Genomic DNA, 22,574 nt, shown 5'->3' on the forward strand with positions numbered 1-22,574 from the left:
ACCAATGAGGAAAGGAGAAAATGCCACATAGTTAGTTGGGACATTATCACGAGACCTAAATATCAGGGTGGCCTTGGCCTCCACATAACATATTGGAAAAATATCTCTTTCCAGACAGGCTTGGAGATGTAGAAAAGGAAAAGATTCCCTATGAGCAAATATCTTGCATAAAAATTATATAAAAAAAATCATCTGCGAATTAATAGTGTCAACAAAAACTTAGGCTCCCATATTTGAAAAAATATCAAAAAAGGATCTACCATCTGTAAGCCGGCCACCAAATGGCTAGTAGGAGATGGGAAATCTATAAAACTATGGCATGATAATTGGGTTAATCAGTTAGGTCCCCGCGGAGACTATATCCAGGGGCCCCTCACGCATTAGAAAATGGACCAAACCCTAAATTCTATCTTTGAAAAATGGGACCTATAACCTTACCAACATGTCCCTTGTCCTTCCAGGGGAAGTGATCACCGGGATTGATAGTACCTACATTAAGCAAACCTCCCCAAATAATGATACCTTTAGTTGGAACTCTAAGAATCATAATAGATTCTCAACCAAAGCTGCTTATGAGCTCATCTCCGGACAAGGGAATTATGAAGGGCCCAACCATGATTGGATCCGGAGAACCAATACGCTCAATAAGTTAAAATACTTCCTATGGACTGTCGTTCTCAACAAACTTCCTGCAACTCACATGCTCTCTAGAAGGAAAATCTACCCTAATGGGACCTGCACCATTAGTGGTATCGAAAAAGAAGACACTGAACATGTATTCTTTGGTTGCGTTTACTCCAAAAAGTCTTTTATTACCCCAAAAAAAAAAGTTAGACAGGTCCGTTAATTTTAACTTAAGATGCGCTTTTCCTTTAATTTTAAGGGTTACGTTAAAGATTGGACCAATTTATCCACATTTGCAAACATGATGGACATTATGTGTTCATTGCTATACGTAAGGGACTAAAATACTTCTATGTTCTTACTTAAAAGGACTATTTTGAATTTTTTTCTCATCGAGATACCCTGAACTTAGAGAGACTCCATTTTTCACAGAAGCTTTCACTGCTTCGCGCCTGGGGTCTGCGAACTCCTTCCTGCTCTCCGTAAGTTCATTCTCTCTTTCTTCTCTCTTTTCTTTTCATTGATTCGAAATCAAGAAAATCATAGCAATGTCTGATTCTATATCTATAGTATAGCTCTGGATTAAAAATTAGCTGCAGATTATTATTTTTTAAGACTATAGTTAAATGGCACAAAGAACAACGAGAAGTAAAAGTAAATAGCTTCTTTTCTCTCTTTCTCACAATTTCTTCAGAATTGAGTAGCACGGCTAAAAATTGGCAGAACACTTCCTTAATTCATTGCCAATGCCTCAAATACTTATCTAATGACCAACTAAACTCTACTTGTACTTATCTCAAATCTCAATCTTATGTATAATATTTTAAACATAGATATGTAATGCAAGAAAAGGAAACTATACATACAAACAATGATTATTTGATCAAAAGAATGGGAAAGTTATTTTTATATATATATATATATATATATATATATATATATTGAGCCCCAAAAATAAAACTCATCGTTGAAGGTGCATACGCCTTAGTACCTTGATGCCTATACCAAAGCATAATTAAGCCAGACGAAGCGTATAACCTGAGCTTCACCTAGTTTCAGGGCTTAAGCGCTCTTTAGCTTGTAACAACATTGAGTTCCTCGTACAGAGTTGTTGAGTGCATTAAATATCCATGTCATCAGGGTCGGCCCAACCTCATCGGAGGCCTAAAGCAAAATCTTAATAAGAGGCCTTAATATATATATATATATATATATATAATATATATATATATATATATATATATATTAATGAACATCGTTTTTAAAAAAATTAGACAAGTGAGGATGTGGAATTAAAAAAAATGAGAACTTAGTTTTATAAAATACAGAAAATTAAATGAATTTAACGTTGATTGTATCACAACTGAAATGGGAGAACCCAGAAAACATAAGTGACTCATTTTTTTTAGTAAGTCACTTTCTATATTTGGTAACAATTCAACTTTAGATTTTTCTTTTTACCATTAATGAGATGATTTCTAACCCAAAAACTTCTATGATTTATTTAAGATTACAAGTTTCAAAGGCCTTCCTTTATTTCATAAAATCCATGTCCAGTCAAATACTTTCATACAAATTGGGACGGAGAGAGTATAATTTATGTAAGGAAAATAAATAATAAGTTAGATTATTAGATATAGTTACGTGACCAACTAATGAATGGAGAAATATAATTAAGTAAAAAAAATAAAATAAGATTGACAGAAAACTATTTTAGTTATATTAATTAGAGGAAGAAATCGAGTTATTAAAAATTAATATGACAATAAAGAAATAAATTTATCAATAATAAAAGATAATTATATAAATAATATACTACTATATATAGAAAAATACTAGTAATTTTGGGGCCCTTAAATATTTGGGGCCTAAAGCAAGTGTTTCACTTGCTTTAGGGTTGGGCCGCCCCTGCATGTCATCACCATTGAATGGCATTTCTCCCGGGCATGAACTTCTGGGGTGTTTCTCAGGCTTACGAAACGCCAACTTATTTTTGGCTCTCAATGCGTTCCGCATTGCTCTAGCCCATCCGTTGTAGTTCTCACCATCCATGGTGCTCGGAATTAGCACCATTCCGGGGTTGTTGGAAGGAGCAAGATAGTAAGGAGAGTAGACATCAATCAAGGAGATCTTGGCTTTGTTTTCTATAGACATTGATGATTGCTCTGATACCATGAATTAACTATCTGAGAAGATAAAAATTGGCAGAACACTTCGATATTTCATTGCCTAGTATCAGTATATATATATACAACAAACACTATTTATGATTCATTTGGACTCCAAAGGCTTATCTAATAACCACTTATATATAATATATACAACATATATCCTTTAATATGGTCTTCGGTTAGTTTTCTTGATTCTTCCGAAACCAATTTCAGCATGGTCAATGAACATAGAGTTTTGCTGACAAGTCTCTCTATGGTTTGTGCTTCCTGCAGACTTTCAATTTTGTCGCTGAATTGATTGAATCGTCACAGGCCCAATGGGGAAGTACAGTTGGAGGGTTAAAATTGATTCTTGGGAATAATTCAGTAATTCCGTGAAGAATGAAAGTATGATTTGGATTATGAAAGTCGATGTGCATTGACTAAAGAATTACTACTGGAATTTTTAGCATGAAGAATGAAGTAGTATCTAGCATTATCCAAAAAATACAAAATCCAACGGTTGCTGATTACCAAGTCTTGGCAAATGTTCTCAAATCTTGTGCTGCCATATCAGATAGAATATTGGGGAAAGCTCTGCACAGTTCTGTCATTAAGTTAGGCCATCATTCTTGTCAATTTGTTACAAAAGCTTTGCTTAATATGTATGCTAAATGTAAAGATCTTGATGAATGTCAAAAGCTTTTCAGCCAGATTAAATACAGTGACACAGTGACATGGAATATTGTGTTGTCTGGCTTTGCTGGTTCGCGGTTTCATGAAACAGAGATGACAAGGCTGTTTAATTCAATGCAAAGAGCCCATTATCCTAAGCCAAGTTCTGTCACTCTTGCTATTGTTATTCCTGTGCTTGCCCGCTCTGGAGCTTTGGGTGCTGGAAAAAGTGTTCATTGTTATGCGATAAAGCACGGATTGGATTGTAAAACGCTGGTAGGAAATGCTTTCTTATCCATGTATGCAAAATCTGGGGATATTTCAGATGCAGCTGCTACTTTTCATGGAATTTCTGACAAAGATGTTGTTTCATGGAATGCAATGATTGCAGGTTTCATCGAGAATAAGCTTACGGATAGGGCTTTTGAATTGTTCAGGTTGATGTTGAAAGCTTCCATTCTACCTAATTATGCAACTATTGCAAATATTCTTCCTATCTGTCCTAGCTTAGGAGGGATAGCTGGTTACCACTTCGGAAGGCAGATACATTGTTATGTTTTTCGACGGACTGAGCTGCTATTGGAAGTTACCGTCATCAATGCTCTTTTGAGCTGCTACTTGAGGGTTGGAAATTTCGAAGGAGCAGAGACTTTATTCCGGAATATGAAATGTAAAGATCTGGTATCTTGGAACTCAATAATTGCTGGATATGCAGCTAATGGTGAATGGTTGAAGACACTGGATTTTTTCCGTGAATTCACTAAGGAGGAGATGAGTGGACCAGACTCCGTTACTCTTATGAGCATTCTTCCTGCATGTCCACAGCTCAATAACGTATTGATTGGGAAGCAAATCCATGGCTATATAATTCGTCACCGTTTCCTCCATCAAGATACCTCTGTGATTAATGCCCTTATAAGCTTTTATGCAAAATGTGGAAACACCAAAGAAGCATGTCACACATTTTCATTAACTTCTAACAAAGACTTGATATCATGGAACACTATGCTTGATGCCTTAGCAGAAAACCAACTTCACGAAGAATTTACTAACTTGTTAAAGGGGATGTTCGAGGAGGGGATGGGAGCTGACTCCATCACATTATTGACTGTGGTGCGCTATTTTGCTAACATTTCCAGAATGGATAAGGTCAAAGAAGCACATGGTTTTTCAGTAAGATCTGGTATCTTGCTAAGTGATACTGAACCTACTCTCGCTAATGCCTTACTTGATGCATATGCAAAGTGTTGCAATTTAAACTATGCTAACAAAATATTTGAGAGTTTATCAGGAAACAAGAATGTAATCACGTGCAACTCGCTTATATCAGGGTTTGTGAATTATGGTTTGCATGAAGATGCCCATAGCATATTCAAGAGGATGACCGAGAGGGATCTTACCACGTGGAATTTGATGGTTAGAGCTTATGCTGAAAATGATTGTCCTGATCAAGCAGTAAGTCTGTTTACCGAGTTACAGCATCACAAACTGAGGCCTGATGCCATGAGCATTTTGAGCCTCCTTCCTGTTTGTGCTCAAATGGCCTCAAGCAACCTGCTGAAGCAGGGCCATGCATATGTGATTAGGTCTTTTCTAGATGATGTTTATGTCATCGGAGCTCTCATAGATGTATATTCAAAATGTGCCACTCTAGGATATGCATACAAGCTTTTCCAATCATCTCCTGCCAAAGATCTTGTTATGTTTACAGCAATGGTTGGAGGATACGCTATGCATGGAATGGGAGAAGAAGCACTTGGGATATTCTATCATATGCTTGAGCTGGACTTCAAACCAGATCATGTTATAATAACTACGGTGCTGTCTGCTTGTAGTCATGCTGGCCTTGTGGATGAAGGATTGAAGATCTTTGATTCAATGGAAAAGACGCACCAAATCAAACCTAGCATGGAGCATTATGCCTGTGTGGTGGATCTACTTGCACGTGGAGGCCGAATCAAAGATGCATTTTCCTTTGTGACCCGGATGCCCTTTAAGGCCGATGCCAATATATGGGGAACGCTTCTGGGAGCCTGTAAAACCCATCAGGAGGTTGAAATAGGCCGTGCTGTGGCAGATCGCTTGCTTCAAGTCAATGCTAATGATATCGGGAATTATGTAGTCATGTCAAATCTGTATGCTGCAAATGCTAGATGGGATGGGGTCCTAGAGATAAGGAGGTCTATGAAAATGAGAGATCTTAAAAAGCCAGTTGGTTGCAGTTGGATTGAAGTGGAACGAAAGAAAAATGTGTTTGCTGCTGGTGACTATTCTCACCCACAGCGAAGAATGATATATGAAACATTAAGAATCTTAGATGAACAAAACAAAGAGCTATATGAGTATGAGTTATAGCCTCCTAATATTTTACTTGTGTGAAGTATTACAGAGATACTGTATCACCAAATTATGCTAGAAAGTGGTCCACCTTTCTCTTGCAGCTTTTGATATTGGTATAGTAGAATTTCTTTTCATTGTCCAATATACATCCCTTAACATTGAATATGCATAGAGCTTTTCTCAAAGCTTGGCTAGCTATGTTGACGTTTTATACTATTGCAAACTGCAGATCAGTTCAGTACCCTGTTCTTTCCCAGAGAGGTCAACGTCTATATTGGCATGCAAGTGTCTTCTTGCTGGTGGGGCATTTATACTCTTTTCGTTCTTTTAAAGGAGAATCTGATCTCGCCGTAAGCTATCTAGTCAAAACTTTTATTAGCTACCATTTATTTGACTTTCTTTGTCTGTTTTTTCCTGGCATTGATTTTATTTAACTCCAGAACAGCACATTCCCAGCTCCAGTGGCCTAAGGAGAAGAGCATGGGGCAATTCAAGTTTCGGAGCTCATGACTTATGAGAATATAAATACCTATTTAATCATTTTGTCTACAGTTGAATGATGTCTGGTTTCCTGAGTGCTGGAAAAGGCTGAGCTCTAAGTTGGGTTTTCTGAGAATGCTGTTAATTCAGGTTCGGCTGTTCATTATCAAAAGTGTTATCCTGTTCTTAATAGTTTTCTTCTTGAATAAATTACATAATGGAGAATAGTGGCGGAATGCAGAATGCAAACAAGCTGACATGGGAGCCTTATCAGGAAAAAAAACAAACAAGCTGAAATGGGAAAATATTTAACTCATGTGAATTTGGTGCCGTTTCTCTTTGTTACTGGCATACATGTTGAATGCTGTTAGTGAGCAGTTTAGTAAGAATTTTGTCATCGGTATACCTATTGGTAATGAATAGTAGTCAAAGATGACCTGTATGTGAGGATTCATTTATTAATTTTTTGTCTTAGTTCTTTTTAGGACTACGTCGTGTATTTACCCGATTGGATTAGTTCTGAAATTTCTGTGCAAAAGTTTAGTTTGAGCTTGTGTTTACTCGGTTCAAGTTCATTGAGCATGGAGGTTCAAAGCTTTAAGCAGATTTTTCTCAAATGTTAGAACAAGAGAATTGTTATTCCTGTTTGATAGTTTAGAGTCTTTTATTAACTGGTCATGGAAGATTTAATTGTATTCTCTGTGTATGTGTTTATATTTGTGCTTACACCTGTTGACATAAAAAAGAACAAAATAAACCTAAATTTGTTGGCTTTTGTTTGAATAAGGAGCAGTTTATTCATGAGAGAAGTTGCTTGTAATCTTTAAGTTTTCGCCTTTGTGATGTTGTTTTTCCTATCTCCAGTCACTTTTCCTCTCACCTCAAAATGGTAGCTTCAGGGTTTCAGCTACTGCAATTCCGCTTGGGTCAGGTTGGGCAGGTTGAGCTATCCCATACTTTAGCCCATTCTACACCCCTAATATTTTATTTGTTTTGATGTTAAAATGAAGATGTACAAGAAGTAGACAGGACGGTTAATTTCAAATGAAGATGTACAAGAAGTAGACAGGACGGTTAATTTCCTTAGTTCTTTTCACATGTAGTTAGCTGTGGACTGTGGTAAGATGCATACTGTTGGGGTTGTACTACTTATCCATTGCACTCTCTTGGGTTCTTCAATAAAATTTTCAATACAATTTCAAAAATAATTTGACCCAACCCACTCATTCTACACCCCTGATATTTGATTTGTTTCAGTTCTAATGTATTCTCTGTAAAGTCATCTTGTCAATTTTTCTTTGTTTTGGTATGGCCTTTACTGTGTAAATGGCCATCTTTTATTTGATATTTCTAGGCGAAGTTTGTCAACTTCTAATGTTGAACCTCAATATGATGGAGGGATTTAAAAAACCACTGATTGTCAGCCGCTGTTTCTATTTGTTTGCCTTAATATTATTTTTTTTATTGCGATTTGAGCTTTAACACATCATGCCTCAGAGCTGTAGTGTGCTTTAATAGTTTGTTCTACTCTAGAAAGCTGCAATTTTTTCTGAGGAAGAAGCAGGGTCTTGGATGACGAAAAGCTGGCTGGAGAATGCCCATCTTTACTGTGAAAATCTCATCTTATAATTGCTTGATTTTTACATCCAAAGATTGGTATCTTTTTTATGTTGAGCTTCAGTGTGATGGAGGAATGAAACTGTCAATTGCTTTTCTTTGTTTTATTTGCTTTTATTTGTGATGTTTTTTGGATTGTAATTCGAGCTTTAACACGTCAATATTCCTGTGGTGTAGTGTGCTTTCAAGGTTTGTTTTACTCCAGTAAAATTTCAATCTTCACTGAGGAATAAAAATATAGAATCTTGGGTGATAAGAGTTTCTAGAGAAAGGGAGCAAATAGTTCTGGTGAAGCATGTGGGTACTCAGTAATGGACGATGATAACAAATCTTTACTTTCACGTTTCAACGACTGATGCAGAGCTCTTGAAGCAGGCACGGCGGAATGAAAAGGCTGCCCCTGAAATTCTTCAATTTGAGACTGCTTTGGTTCAGAGATCTGGAGAAAAGATTCAACTGATGGTATGCGCATTATGTATATTTATGCCTCAGCTCTATACCTAGGATATTTTTTTTTTTTTTTTTTGAACTTTGACTTTCTTTTTGATTTCTATTAAAATTCCTTTCTTGTTTATTTTATGTTAAAAATAGCATGTTGTTTGGCATTATGTGGTGGATGTATGGCTCTTCGAATTGGAAATAATTGGTTGTTCTCATAATTTCAGTAGGGTGTTTATCGGGACTATAGTATACTGCAGGAATAAAAGACTCAACTGGAGTTGCTCATTTTGAATCAAATAGGTTGAATCTTTGTGGACATGCTTATGTCCTGTTGTGGTAGTACACTTAGAAAGGACTGTTTAAAAGCTTTCTATTGAAGATACTGTCAGCTTCCAATTATTTATCCAAATATATTATCAGTAGGTGAGTAATGCCCAACAACTTTTAATTCTAGAGCATTTGGGTGCACTTTGTTTGCGTTAAAGTGTGTGACTATCTCGTCTAAAAGCTTAAGCTGTTAGAAAGAACACACTTTTATTTATTTAATTGTCTCTTCAACATGCCCCCTCATATCCAGATGTAGAACGTCTATCAGAAGGTGATTCTGCCCAATTAGCATCTGAGTATTCAACAAACTGCTCATGGCGTCGATCCTCGAACAATAATCCTTTGTCTAGGCTGACTTTATATATCGAAGAATGTGGATAACTGCATCCCAATGACTACCACATGGAGAATCCATAAACTAACTTACAATAGTGGAAAGGAAATGTCAGGTCTAGTCACTATAAGGTAATTTAACTTACCAACCAGCCGCATATATCTTGCAGGATCGCTAAGTGGCTCCCCATGTCCTGACAAAAGTTTAGAGTTCAGATCCATAAGAGTATCAACGGGTCTACACCTTGTCATTCTTGTCTCCCCAAGAATGTCTAAGGCATACTTCCGTTGTGAGATCAAAACACCTAACCTAGATTGAGCAACTTCAATACCTAGAAAATACTTTAATCCGCCCAGATCCTTAGCTCTCGCTTGGCCATAGAATTTGGGAGCTTTTTTTCAAATTTTGTTTTCAAATATCCGTTTGTTTATAGATTTTAACCAGTTCTTGGCAAATTTTGAAAACAAAATCTTCAAATCCCAAAAATAGCTTTAGAGTAGTTTTTGCAGTTTTATACTCACAAAACTTCAAATTCTTTTGAAGTAAAATGCATGTCCAAACATAATTTCAACTTTCAAAAACCATTTTTTATCTCATCTTTGAAAACTCGTTTTTCAAGTTTCAACCATTTATGTCCAAACGCTAGCTTAGTCTGAAAGTGCTGAAGAAGATGTTGCTTCAACTTAGTAATACCATCATGATCATTGCAGGTAATAATGATATCGTCAACATATACCACCAAATAGATGTAGAGATTTGAAGCAGAATGCCGATAAAACACAGAGTGATCAGCTTCACTACGAGTCATGCCAAACTCCTGAATAACTGTATTGAACTTACCAAACCAGGCTCGAGGAGACTGTTTTAGACCATAGAGTGACTGGCTCAGTTGACATCAAGGCCACTAGACTCTCCATGCGCAACAAAACCGGTGGTTGCTCCATATAAAACTCATCCTCAAGGTCATCGTGAAAAAAATATTCTTAATGTCCAACTGATAGAGAGGCCAATGGTGAACAACAACCATGGATAGAAAAAGACGGAGTGATGCTATTTTAGCCACGAGAGAGAAAATATCACTGTAATCGAGCCTAAATATCTGAGTATACCCTGGCAACAAGGCGGGCCTTAAGTCGATCAACCTAGCCATCTGGACCAACTTTGACTGCATAAACTCAATGACAACCAACCGTAGATTTACCTGAGGAAGAGGAACAAGCTCTCAAGTACCACTCGCATATAAAGAAGACATCTCGTCAATCATAGCCTGTCGCCATCTTGGATGAAACAATACTTCACCTATAGACTTAGGGATGGAAACAAAAGACAAAGATGATACAAACGCATAATGGGTGATGGGAGACGATGATAACTTAAACCGACATAATGTGGATTTAGTTTCATTGTGGATTGTTTACCTTTACAAAGTGCTATAAGAGGACTAGGAGGCGACAAGTCCATAGTAGGAGCAAAGTCAGGTGCAGGACGCGAATCAGTTGGGCACGATACTGGACGCGGATGACAATGTCACGACGATAAGTCAAGAATGGTGATACTGCGGCTGGGATGTCGGAGGAGTAATAGTAGACCTGTTAAAAGTCGGTATAGGTATGACGTCCGTGGACGGGGATGTCGGAAGAGTAATAGTAGACTCCTCAAAAGTTGGTGTAGGTAAGACCTCAAATATATCAATATGGTCAGAAGAGGTAAAGAAAGGACAAGACTAAAAAAATGTGACTATCAACTAACATAAGGTAATTACGTAGATCAGGTGAGTAGCAACGATATGCCTTCTTAACACGAGAATAACCAAGCAAGGTACACTTGAGAGCACGAGGAGCTAACTTATAGTTTCAGGGGACTAAGTTATGAACGAAACATGTTCTCCCAAAAACACGAGGGGGAAAAGAGTATAAGGGTAACTGAGGAAATAATACTAAATGCACAACTTTGATTCTGGATGGAAGATGAAGGCATCCGATTAATCAAGTAACAAGCCGTGAGAACTGTATCACCCCTAAAACGTAGCGAAACATGGGACTGAATGAGAAGCGTGCAAGCAGTCATAATGAGGTGCCTATTCTTTCTTTGCAACCCCATTATATCGAGGGGTATAAGGACAAGATGTCTGATGAATAATTTCTTGAAAAGTCACAAACTGCTGAAATTGAGAGGATAAATATTCTAAGGCGTTATTACTGCGAAAAGTGTGAATAGAAACGCCAAATAAATTTTTTTATTTCAGCACAAAGCTTTGAAATATGGAAAACAACTCCGAACGATAAGCCAAGTACATCTTGGATAATCATCAACGAAACTAACAAAATAACAAAATTCTAAGGTTAAACTGACTCTACTAGGACCCCCATATAAACTGATGAATAATTTCTTGAAAAGTCACAAACTACTGAAATTGATAGGATAAATATTGTAAGGTGTTATTACTGTGAAAAGTGTGAATAGAAACGCCAAACTAATTTTTTATTTCAGCACAAAGCTCTGAAATATAGAAAACAACTTAGAACGATAAGCCAAGTACATCTTAAATAATCATCAACGAAACTAATAAAATAACGAAATTCTAAGGTTAAACTGACTCTACTAGGACCCCCATATAAACTGATGAATAATTTCTTGAAAAGTCACAAATTGCTGAAATTGAGAGGATAAATAATCTAAGGCGTTATTACTGAGAAAAGTGTGAATAGAAACGCCAAACTAATTTTTTATTTCAGCACAAAGCTCTGAAATATAGAAAATAACTCAGAACGATAAGCCAAGTACATTTTGAATAATCATCAACGAAACTAATAAAATAACAAAATTCTAAGCTTAAACTGACTCTACTAGGACCCCGTATAGTAGAATGAACTAAAGAGAAAATAAACTCTCCATGACTCTCAGCACTACGCGGAAAGGTGGCTCGGGTATGTTTTCCTGGCTGACACGACTCACAATCTAATATAGACAAACTAGACACCATCTTCTGAAGCTTGGATAAACTCGGATGTCCTAAACGTCTGTGAATAAGGTCTGGAGAATCTGTAACTGGACATGCTGTGGAGAGATTGAGTGAGTTAAGATAGTAAAAGCCTTGCGATTCACGCCCTGTGCCAATCGTCTGTCCCGTACTGCGGTCCTACATGATAAAAGAATCATCAATAAAATATATACCATAATAGAGGGCTCGAGTTAACGACTAACAGATGCAAGACTAAAAGGACAACCATGGACATAAAGAACGGAATCTAGAGTGACAGAAGATAGGGGATTAACTTGTGCAACTCCTTTTGCTTTAGTTTGGAACCCATTGGAAGAAATAACTGTGGGAAGAGACTGTGAATACATAATATTCGGCAAAAGTGATTTATTACCAGAGATATGATCGGAAGCGCCTGAGTCCATGAACCATGGTCCAAACTCCAAACAGTTGTTTGCTGTTACATTTCCTATAGGAGCATGAGTTCAATGAAATTCTTTTGCTCTCCATTTGCATTCTCTCTCTTCCCCCCTACAAAGTTGTAATTTACCGATTTTAGATACCATTGTTGGTTTACCTTTTTTTAAAACACAATATTAGGAGTATTCGTCAGAAAATATCTTTGTTGATGAAGAATATGTTAGCAAAAGTTAGTAGTTGACTTTACGACTCTTCCCTTCTGCGTCAGGGCTCGAACCCGTGACATGCACCTAATCCATACATCATAAGTCGCACTCTTACCACTATACCAAAGTCTTGAGGGCCGGAGAACTTATTTTATTTATTTTTATTTTATAGATAAGTAAGTGGTGGAGATGAGGATCTATCGAAACAGTCTCTCTGCCCTTCTAGGGTAGGGATAATGCTGCGTATATCCTACCCTCCCCATATCCCACCTGTGGAAATACACTGGGTTATTTCCACACTGGGTTGTTGTTGTTGTAAGTAAGTGGTGGAGAACTTATTTGAAGGTATAAATCAGGAAGGAGAACAGAACATAGGTTTACATGAACAAGTAGTAGAACTACGAAAAAAACCTTGTTTAGCTGAGGAGGAATTTGTAGTCAATGGAAGGAGAGTGATTTACAGTTGAAATCGATCTTATGGCGGATGGGAGACCAGAAAATTTGAAAATTCAAACGACTTGGATAAGTTGTTTAGTATGATGGGTGTAGTCCTGTATGCACGATCATGTTGTCCAGCAGGGAACTTGTGATTGCTTTTCACGAAACTGTAGCATATGTTACTGGACTCAGGTTGGGTAATATACATGGAACTAGTGAATTTATCTGCGCTTCGCGCGGTAATAAAATACAATTATAAATTAAATTGATCTTTTTCTGGAAATGTAGTTAGGATAGAAGAGATAAATAATTTCTTACATATACATAGATAAATTAATTGCAGAGTTGGTTAAATCACCAATAAATATTTTCCGTGATATCCATAGTGCGATTCTATACTTCAACCAGCATACATATTGTTACAGCTGGTTATGAGGGCATTCCTCAAACCATATATGTAAAGCTGATATGTATTTCCAAATTAAATTAGCTCTTTTGTTTCTAAAAAGTGAAAAGGAATTTTCAAGAAAAATTATAATATTATTTTCAGAAATAATAATACATTCCTCTAATTTATATTTTATGCATAATTAAGTTTAATTCTTTAAAATATTTTTGAATGTTTCCGCTATTGGAAAAAGAAGGAAGAGGATATGTGAAATAAAAAAGAGAAAGAAATATAAGAAAATAAATCTGCACACATCATAGGCAAGCACAATTACTTGATTGTTTTTTTTTTTTTTTTGTACCCTTTTTTTAGTATTTGTTTCTTGTTCTTCAACTGTTCCCTAGTTAATACTCATTGTGTATAACATTATTTCAAGGGAAAAGTTCTTTATGGGAGGAGAGGAGTATTTGGTCTAATAATAACTATTAATAATTGACAAATAATAAATATCCAATTCATTATATCAAGAACCGATACATACATATAAGTATTAGTAACACTGATTTAGTTTAATTTCTTGAGAATACTTAAAGTGGTAGTTTCACATTCTGATTGTGGAAATGACCCTCTTCATGTAATATAGGTATGAGCAAACTAAGCATTACAGTAAAAACTTGGTGAGCATGGGTTTTCATAGTAAAAAGCTACTCTTTCGAAACCATTTATTTTTAAAATTTTACCAAGTTCCTCACGAAGTAACATACCTTTAAAAAGAAAAGTACTATCAGCTCCAATTCTTTTCTCCTTTTAACTTTTTACAATTTCAACACCCCATCCATTTAAATGGAGTTCCATGTAAAAAATGGAGAGTAGAGTCTTTTAGAAGGAGACAACGTTATCCAAACAACGTAACTCCCATTTCATCTTCAAATTTTTGCAAAATTCTCAAAATTTTGTTTCTTCCTCTACTATCTTAACACTCTAGAACTGTTTCTATAAAAATTGATCTGTAGGGCGAGCATAATCCAAACGATAAAAAATATACTCTAGAATACAAGTTAATATAATATGACAGATAGAAAATAATATGAAACAACCATATGTAGGATTTTGCAATAAAGGTAATACTGGTACATACGCTTCACTAAAAGCAACTTTGGGTCTTATCCGACGCAAGAAAGAGAAGAAAAATAACAGGAAAAAAGAGAGAATAGAAACTAAGTAAAGCCATCTCATCTCTCAAACAATAATTTATCATGGAAAATACTCATTTTTCTAAATAAAAGAACATGAATACTAACAGTAACGGAATAATTCAACTAAATTTGAAGCATACAATGAAAGTGTGTAACATAGAAATCATTGAACTAAAGTTGAAGCATACAATGAAAGTGTGTAACATACTCTGTTTGAAAGTATTTGCTTTTAGATCTGTTGCATCATCAAAATAATTGCTTATGAAGCTTAAACTAAAAAGTAAAAGCCTGAAAACCTAAAAACCTTAGGGATATCAAGGAGATACTTGCACCCCTGTTTCTCAAACCTAGCAAGAGTAATATCCATGACTGCTTGTAAAATTTATGGTTCTTGATCAATCTGAAAACCTCTATTACAATGTTCATACCATTTTTGTTCTTCAATCACCAACGCACAAGATAACAATGACCAGGGGACATATATATGGTCCCTGAGAAGCACTTTCTTCTTTGTTTTTTGCTTTTGGGCAGTAACGGTAGATTTCAATCTGTAACAGAAAGACCTCATTATGGAATCATTATGATGAATTAGGTATTTTTTAAATATAAAGAAATTGAAACGGTTGTCAATAAATGTCGAAACCGTTGCTTTGTCAATTTCCTTCTTAGTAGGAGTTGTAACTGAGCGTCATTTTTTTTAGATTTAATACTATTTATGTAGTTATGGAATTTCAATTAAAACCTTAAATTATTTAAATGTAAAAGTTGATTATTGTATTAAAATGGGAGGGAAAAGACTAAAAAATTGAGATAATAGATAAATAGGATCATCTCTTTCATTCCCTCCTTTATAGATATATATAGATATGTATCTGACACAGGGATGTCTAATTCCTATCAAGTGCTTAGTGTATTGTGGAGGATATAAGAAGTACCCGTGCCTGTATCATACTTATTGACACATGTTTGCCAAAGCAAACAATGAGGCTGAGTAACACAGACAGGAGGTCTGAAAATTTTCCTAGGACACAATACCATGCTGGTGATGTTAAACTGAAGTGCCTTTTCCTTATCTGCAAAGCTAGCACTTGTTTGAATGTGCCAGAGCCCAATGGTAAAAGTGCGGTTGGAGATGTTGGTTCCACCTAGCATACTTAAACATGCAAAGTTTGTTAATCTTAAATAATCACGGACATAGTATAAACTCCTGAATGTAATTATTTAGTAAAGCTCAGTCCTCTAAGGTTGTCTTTCAAGTTATTGCATTGACATTGCCGTGTTCCTTAAAATTGACATGTGCAGAACTTGTCCCTTCCTATCTTAATCAATGTTTGGTCCGTGACTTGCAAATAACAAAAATGTTTTTGGCGCTTCAACTTCGTTTAGTCATTGTAAAACGTCCCTGCATTTTCCAAATACTTATAGGATGTTTGTTCACCCCATTACCAAGGTTAGATTTGAAACGCCCTTTTTTTTTAATAACTGTGGTGTCTGGTCCGGTTTGCATGGACCTCGACAATTGCAACGGGTAATTTTACTCAACCAATGGTTGGGCAGATGAGAAGAAATCACCTATCGGTTTTTCTTGTCTTTGTTGGATTTGAACCCTGGTATCCCATGTTTTAACCCGCTTTATTGCTATTGCGCCACGCTAATTGTGGCATGTGGGCCGGGCCTGGTCCTAAGTGGGCTTTGTGGGCCTGGTCCTAAGTGGTCCCGGGCTTCTTGTTGGAATCGGCCTGAGACCGGGATCACGAACTAACGGTCCCGGGTTAAGTGGGCTGGTCCCGTGTTAAGTGGGCCCAACAGATACTTTCTATTTTTTTTAAAATTTTTATAGAAGTTAGAGAAAAAAAAATGGTAATAAAAATATCTAAGGCAATTCCTTATAAATTATATTATAGAATTGTGACGTAAATTTTATAATTCAAATTTAAAGACAAAAATATTGTTAAGAGATATTCAAAGCAATGCGTTATAATATATATATATATATATATATATATATATATATATATATATATATATATATATATATCTTAAGATGCATATATAGTTTAGTATAGTATATATATAAGCTATATTCGATATATACTATACTATACTATACTATATATACATCTTAAGATATATACTATACACTTAGTATATATATATATATTCAATACACTTAACATGTATATATATATATATATATATATATATACTATATTATACTATATGTACATACATCTTATTTATCTTATATACATACATCTTATATATATATATATACACACATACTATATTATACTAAGTGTATACTAGTATATAAGATAAATAAGATGTATGTACATATAGTATAATATAGTATATATATATATATATATATATATATACATATATATATACATGTTAAGTGTATATATAAGCTATATTCGATATTAAATATTGAATATTAAAATTTAGGATGTTATATTAATTATAGGGTAAGCACATAACAGTAACCATTTTTGCCAATTCTTCCCGATCTTTTTTTGGATCATAATATAAGAAAGATTGATGATTTTGTGAGAAAAATGAAAGAATGATGGGGTATTTATAGTTGAAAATAGGAAAAAAGTGTAATTATAAAAACTTTGGGGTTAAAACAAAGTTGGGGGGTTAAATGACTATTTTGTAAATAGCCAACGGCTATTTTGGCAGAGGAAACGGCTAGATTTTAAATGCCCAAATGGACAGATTTTGTTTTTAAAAATTATGGCCGTTTAGGACCGCTAGGACCGGTCCGGTCCCGGTCCCAAACGATCCGGTCTCGCGGGCCTCAGGCTAAGGACCGGCCTACTTGCCAGGCCCACCTCCCCCGGTCCCGGTCTTAAACGGTTCAGCCCGTTTAGGCTCACTACCCACATGGGCCGTGGTCCTGGGTCGGTCCCTTGCCAGCCTTACGCCACGCCCTTGGTTGCAAAGGTTTGAAACTTTGTACTGTTTCAAAAATTCTAATGAAAAAGCTGTGTGCTCACATCTAAATAAAGAATTTAATGATTGTAACTACTTAATGAATTATAATTTGTATTTAACTTAAACATATATGGTGTACAAAAGCTGTTGATTGTCATATTCCATGAAGCTGAATGAAAAGCTTCTCTGACATACCAATTTATGTTTGATACAATGATAATGAAAATTCCATCTATCTCTTCTGGTATATCGGCTATATACGCGAATGTATCTATGCTTTAGTTTCTTAGTTATGTTACACGTTACATGTGTTTTCATGGTACACACTACACAATCGGCAACATTTTCTGATGTTACTCGATCTTTATCCTTCAGGAAGAAACAGTGGAGAAATTTTCAAAAGATGGTGGTGATATATTCGCTGTCTCTTTACCAGATGGATTTGGATAGAACCCTGTTTCTGCTAAGATCATACTTACGAATCCTCTCCAAAAGGTAGCCTTTAAATATACTTTATTTTGGCCTCTTGATATAGGTAAAGCTTAATCTGGGAGGAGCTATATTCATGATGCTGGCATGTTAGTTTACCATCTATTTATAGTTTTAAAAGAGCTCTTTAAGTTATTGAAAATATGTCTTAGAAGTAGTGATATTTCTATTTGCATATGATGGAATCTCAGTTCTCTGTATGTGTCTACAGCCTATCCCAATACTCATTTCCTAATGAACATTTGACTACAGATTGAAAACTATGCATTTCACATACAAAAGCTACCGAGTAGTGGAATCGTATATCTTAAGAACAGAAATTTGCTGTCAGGTAAAGATGTTTATCTTCCTATATTACTCTAAATGTGCAGTGAATAGCCAAGTAGAGTATTTGATGTTAATTACCTGTGGTTATAGCCTATAGGTGTATTTTACGACACGGAGCAACATCTAAATTAATCTGTTCTTTAAAAATTACCTCATTGTTTCAAGTCTCATTTGAAGCAATCTTCACTAAGTCTGGCAGATGACGTGGGTAGGATTCCAGTACTCCCTACAACTTGATTGAAATAAATTTTGTTCAGGTCTCTTCTCCAACCACCTTGATATGCATCTGTGTATGCATGATTGGGTTTATCCATCTCCTTGTTGAGCTAAGAGAGTTTCCAGGATCCGTGCCAGAAAAAAACCGAAAAAGCATCTTTATATAATAAAAGATCTAAGTGATTTAAATTGTCTATGAATACGAGGGTGCAACAATTATAAATGCTTTAATAAATGAGCCAAATCTGCAACCTGATTGTGAGTTTAGTAGAAGGCATGAAATTGTTGAGCGACTTTATGCAACATTCTAATTGTCGCTGATGTTCTCCAGTGTACTATTACAATTTGTAAAGTTAGTAGAAATAAAACTACTACACTACAAATCCTATGGGCAAGAAGTTTCATCTTCACTTTCATAATCGTCACCGACTTTCTCTGGTGGTGTTTCATAACCGAAACTTCTTTTCCACTCAGCGCAGCCCAGAGTTTGCTGTTGAAAGGTGTTCAAATTTATTTTTTTACCATCAACATCTCAACATATTTGATGAGGGATGTGCCATAATCAATCCTAAATAGATTTTGAATTTGGGAACTTAATTAAAACAATAACTTTAATAAGAAAAATGTAAAAGTGCATATGAATTATAAAACACAAATGGCAATACTTGTTGTCCACTTTGCCTTTGGCGCTCCTTACCACTGAATATCATATCTGCATTTCTAAATGACCGATGATGTGTTCTAAATAGCGAAACTCAAGTAGGTTGGGAATAATACGCGCATACATCTCAGTGGCAAAGAGCATCAAGACAAAGTGGATCGTGAGTGGTTTTATTTGTTTTTTTATAAGTCATATGCTCTTGTTCATTCTTCTTGTTAAGGATATTGTTTTAATTGAATTCTCAATCTTAATTTTCTTAGGACTGATTATAACACATTCTTCATCTAATATGTTGAGCTGTTGATGATGGGAAAAAATTTGAACACCTTTCAACTTGAGGAAATATAGGACTCTAGGAAAGACCTTGCAACAAACCTCTGGGTGTATGCAGAATGGAAAAAAAGTTCTGGTTATGAAACACCACTAGGAGAAAGTCGATGATGATTATGAAAGTGAAAATAAAACTTTTCGTCCGCAAGAGCTGTAGGGCAGTAGTTTTATGTAATAGGAATACAATAGTGAACATCAGTGACAATTAGAATGTTTCAGGTTTTGTTGGAATTGAGAATTGATCTCACAGGTTGTCACCTTCAACAAGCCTCACCTGTGGTTGAAGCCCCTGTTTTGTGCACTGCCTTCTATTCTCATGTGAGAAATGTGGAAGAGACACAATACAATCAAACATGGAGGCAAGATCTCTTTCAAAAGATTAGTTCGTGAAGTTACTACCACATTGCATAGATTGCTCATTGTTCGCTATCCTCATTTGGTGAATATCCCTATGAATTGGCCTGAAATAATGCACCATCTTGATGCTTACATTCCTCTAGTTAAATACACAAAAGTTAGCTGAACGTCACTTCCTTCAGGCTGGTACAAGTGTAACGCTGATGAGGCATGTAGCAATAATCCAGGTTTGAGCTTGTTTCAGTTTTATTTTAGAGACTTGGTGGCGGATCTTGTTCATGCGAATGCCAAGATAATTGATGATGGCAAAAATGTTCAAGCGGAGGATATGCCAATTGTGGAAGCTCTGAAATATTGTAGGGATTCTCATTTCACTCCTACAAGTATTGAGACCGTCTCTTTTTGCTATTGAAGAATATCATCGAAGGGAGCTGGGCTACCATGTGGAGTATGGCACTTTTAATTGATGAAATAAATTACATGAAGAGGGACGCACAAATTCAGTTCCAACATACCTTGCGTGAAGGTAACCAGCTAGCGGATTACATTGCTAACTTGGCGTTTGACCTCCAGTCACACGCTAGGCGACTGCTTAATTTGGACAAGCTCACTGTCAATTAATTTGTGCAAGAGTTGTAAGAAGATGATGATATTGGGAGGTCATGCGTTATTTGGTTCCTTTGGGATATTATTCAAGGGAGAATTTCATCAAAGTTTGATATTTCTGCATTTGGTTTCAACTGGATACATGCTGAGCTTTACACTGCCAATTTGGCCTTTGTTATATAGTTTATCATCTTGTATTTGCATCTTATAAGTTCTAAGTTGCTATTTCGTTATGTACTTTTTGCACGTTCAAACTTTAAAGATCATGTAAGGTATGGTCTAGCCGTTCCTTATTTACTTTTGAGTTTGTAATAAAATTAGCCTAGGCACATTGCCTAGTGGTGTTCATTTAAGAAAAGTATTTAATTATTTGATAAATAACATGATTGTATAAATATATTTTGCGTAAAACTTAAACATAATTAAGTATAGCAAGTGTTGTTATTAGAGATGCGCACGGTGATCTCATAATAGCGAGGCCAATCCAGCACAATTGCTTAGACTAAAGGTCTACATAATTGTTTCTCATGGTGTTTCAAGAATAAAGTTCAACAACTAATTTTGGAGTTGGACTGTATTTTATTGGTGCAAACGTAATTGTATCGTTCCTGGAATATATTACAGAATAGTGATTGATAAATAATTCCACAAGTGTGATGGGATAGTTGACCCTTAACCAGAATCTTAGTCCTACGAAAATGAATAACTTCTTGGTTAGGAGTATTTTACTTCTTTAGTGGGCCTATCTAGTACGAATCTAGGGGTGATGTGCACAAATAGGTCCATTTAATGCTAATGTTTAGTTTTGATTGTGAAAATAGCACGAGCTAGTCGGTTTTCGTACTGGTAATTGAAAAATAATCAGTATTTTACTGTAACACGGAAATTTCTAGTATAATATACTGGAGATTGATGCACATGTGTATGAACTTCCAGCATATTATGCTGGAACTCCAACATACGAAAAGTTCCAGCATAATCTACTGGAGATTGGAGCACCCGTGTATGAACTTCCAGCATATAATGCTGGAATATTTTCCGGATTTTGAACAGTGTTTTCGTTCAGATTTATCTTTACATGAAAGATGGCTAAATTTCGATTGTTTTTGAAACTGTGACTAATTTTCAATTACCACTTGTAAATCTGACTATTTTTGAATTTCTCCCGTTTTGATCTTGTTTAAATAAGTTTTGCAAAAATTACTTGCCGGTCAGTACTAGGATGCAAAATTTTGACGAACTATAACAAGTTATATGGATTGGCAAAACTTGCCTTGTCACAAAGTCCTACCAGATAAGTCTTGATGGACTGTCATAGTTGCAGCATAAACTGTTATAATAAAAATTATTCACTAATCCTAACGGATCAATATAAATTATGATAGACGGGCAAAACTTGCCCTGTCCGGATAAGTCATAACAAATCGTCAATTTTGGTAAAAATTGTTCACCAGTTCTAACGGATCGTCATAACTTGCAATTTCATTAACAAGTTTTTGCTTCAAAATTAATCCATTGTGGTCTAAATCAATTCCAAATTTGATATCTAACCTTCTAATAAAAATCCCAACAATTTATAGTGGTCAGATTCAACTTGAACCTTCAAAAATAAATACTAACACTTTATCTTCATTAATAAGTTTTTTTCCAAACTCAACAAAGCCCAACATTGATGTTCTTTAATTTTTCAACAACCAAACCAATTCAAATTATTTGGGATCGTCAATATAAGTTCAATGGAACATTACTCAGTTAATTCCAATCATAAATAAATAATGAGTCTTCATTTGTACAAAAACATAACTCATTCTTTAAAATGAAGAAGAAAAACGAAGGAGGAGGAAAAGTTCTAACATATGATATATATTTGCAAAACTTTAAAATGGGGACAAAAATTATATGAGTGTCAGGCGGAAGCACACCCTGTCCACTAAGTTGCGAATATCAAATGGTTTAACAAAAAAAAACATAGTAGGATATCGTTGAAATATGACCAATGTATTACTTTCTAAATTTCATTACCAGAAATGCA

At 35.5% G+C, this 22,574-nt stretch overlaps 1 protein-coding gene across 3 annotated transcripts; it reads left to right on the forward strand.

Moving 5' to 3' along the window:
* Window positions 1-950: 950 nt before the first annotated feature.
* On the forward strand, window positions 951-20,775 carry LOC104112147 (putative pentatricopeptide repeat-containing protein At5g08490). 3 transcript variants are annotated; one of them, XM_070182146.1, is made up of 9 exons: window positions 951-1,106; window positions 3,069-5,902; window positions 6,019-6,139; window positions 6,230-6,419; window positions 6,511-8,183; window positions 8,262-8,348; window positions 17,932-18,051; window positions 18,298-18,376; window positions 19,799-20,775. In XM_070182146.1, the coding sequence occupies exon 2, from the start codon at window positions 3,246-3,248 to the stop codon at window positions 5,802-5,804; it is 2,559 nt and encodes an 852-aa protein (XP_070038247.1). In that variant the 5' UTR covers window positions 951-1,106; window positions 3,069-3,245; the 3' UTR covers window positions 5,805-5,902; window positions 6,019-6,139; window positions 6,230-6,419; window positions 6,511-8,183; window positions 8,262-8,348; window positions 17,932-18,051; window positions 18,298-18,376; window positions 19,799-20,775. The 3 variants fall into 3 exon arrangements, with proteins under 3 accessions (XP_070038247.1, XP_070038246.1, XP_070038248.1); XM_070182145.1 differs by having other exon boundaries at window positions 6,511-8,348; window positions 20,119-20,775; XM_070182147.1 differs by having other exon boundaries at window positions 6,342-6,419; window positions 6,511-8,348.
* The last annotated feature ends 1,799 nt before the right edge of the window (window positions 20,776-22,574 follow it).

This window comes from Nicotiana tomentosiformis, chromosome 8 (assembly GCF_000390325.3).
Source record: "Nicotiana tomentosiformis chromosome 8, ASM39032v3, whole genome shotgun sequence".
Lineage (NCBI taxonomy): Eukaryota > Viridiplantae > Streptophyta > Magnoliopsida > Solanales > Solanaceae > Nicotiana > Nicotiana tomentosiformis.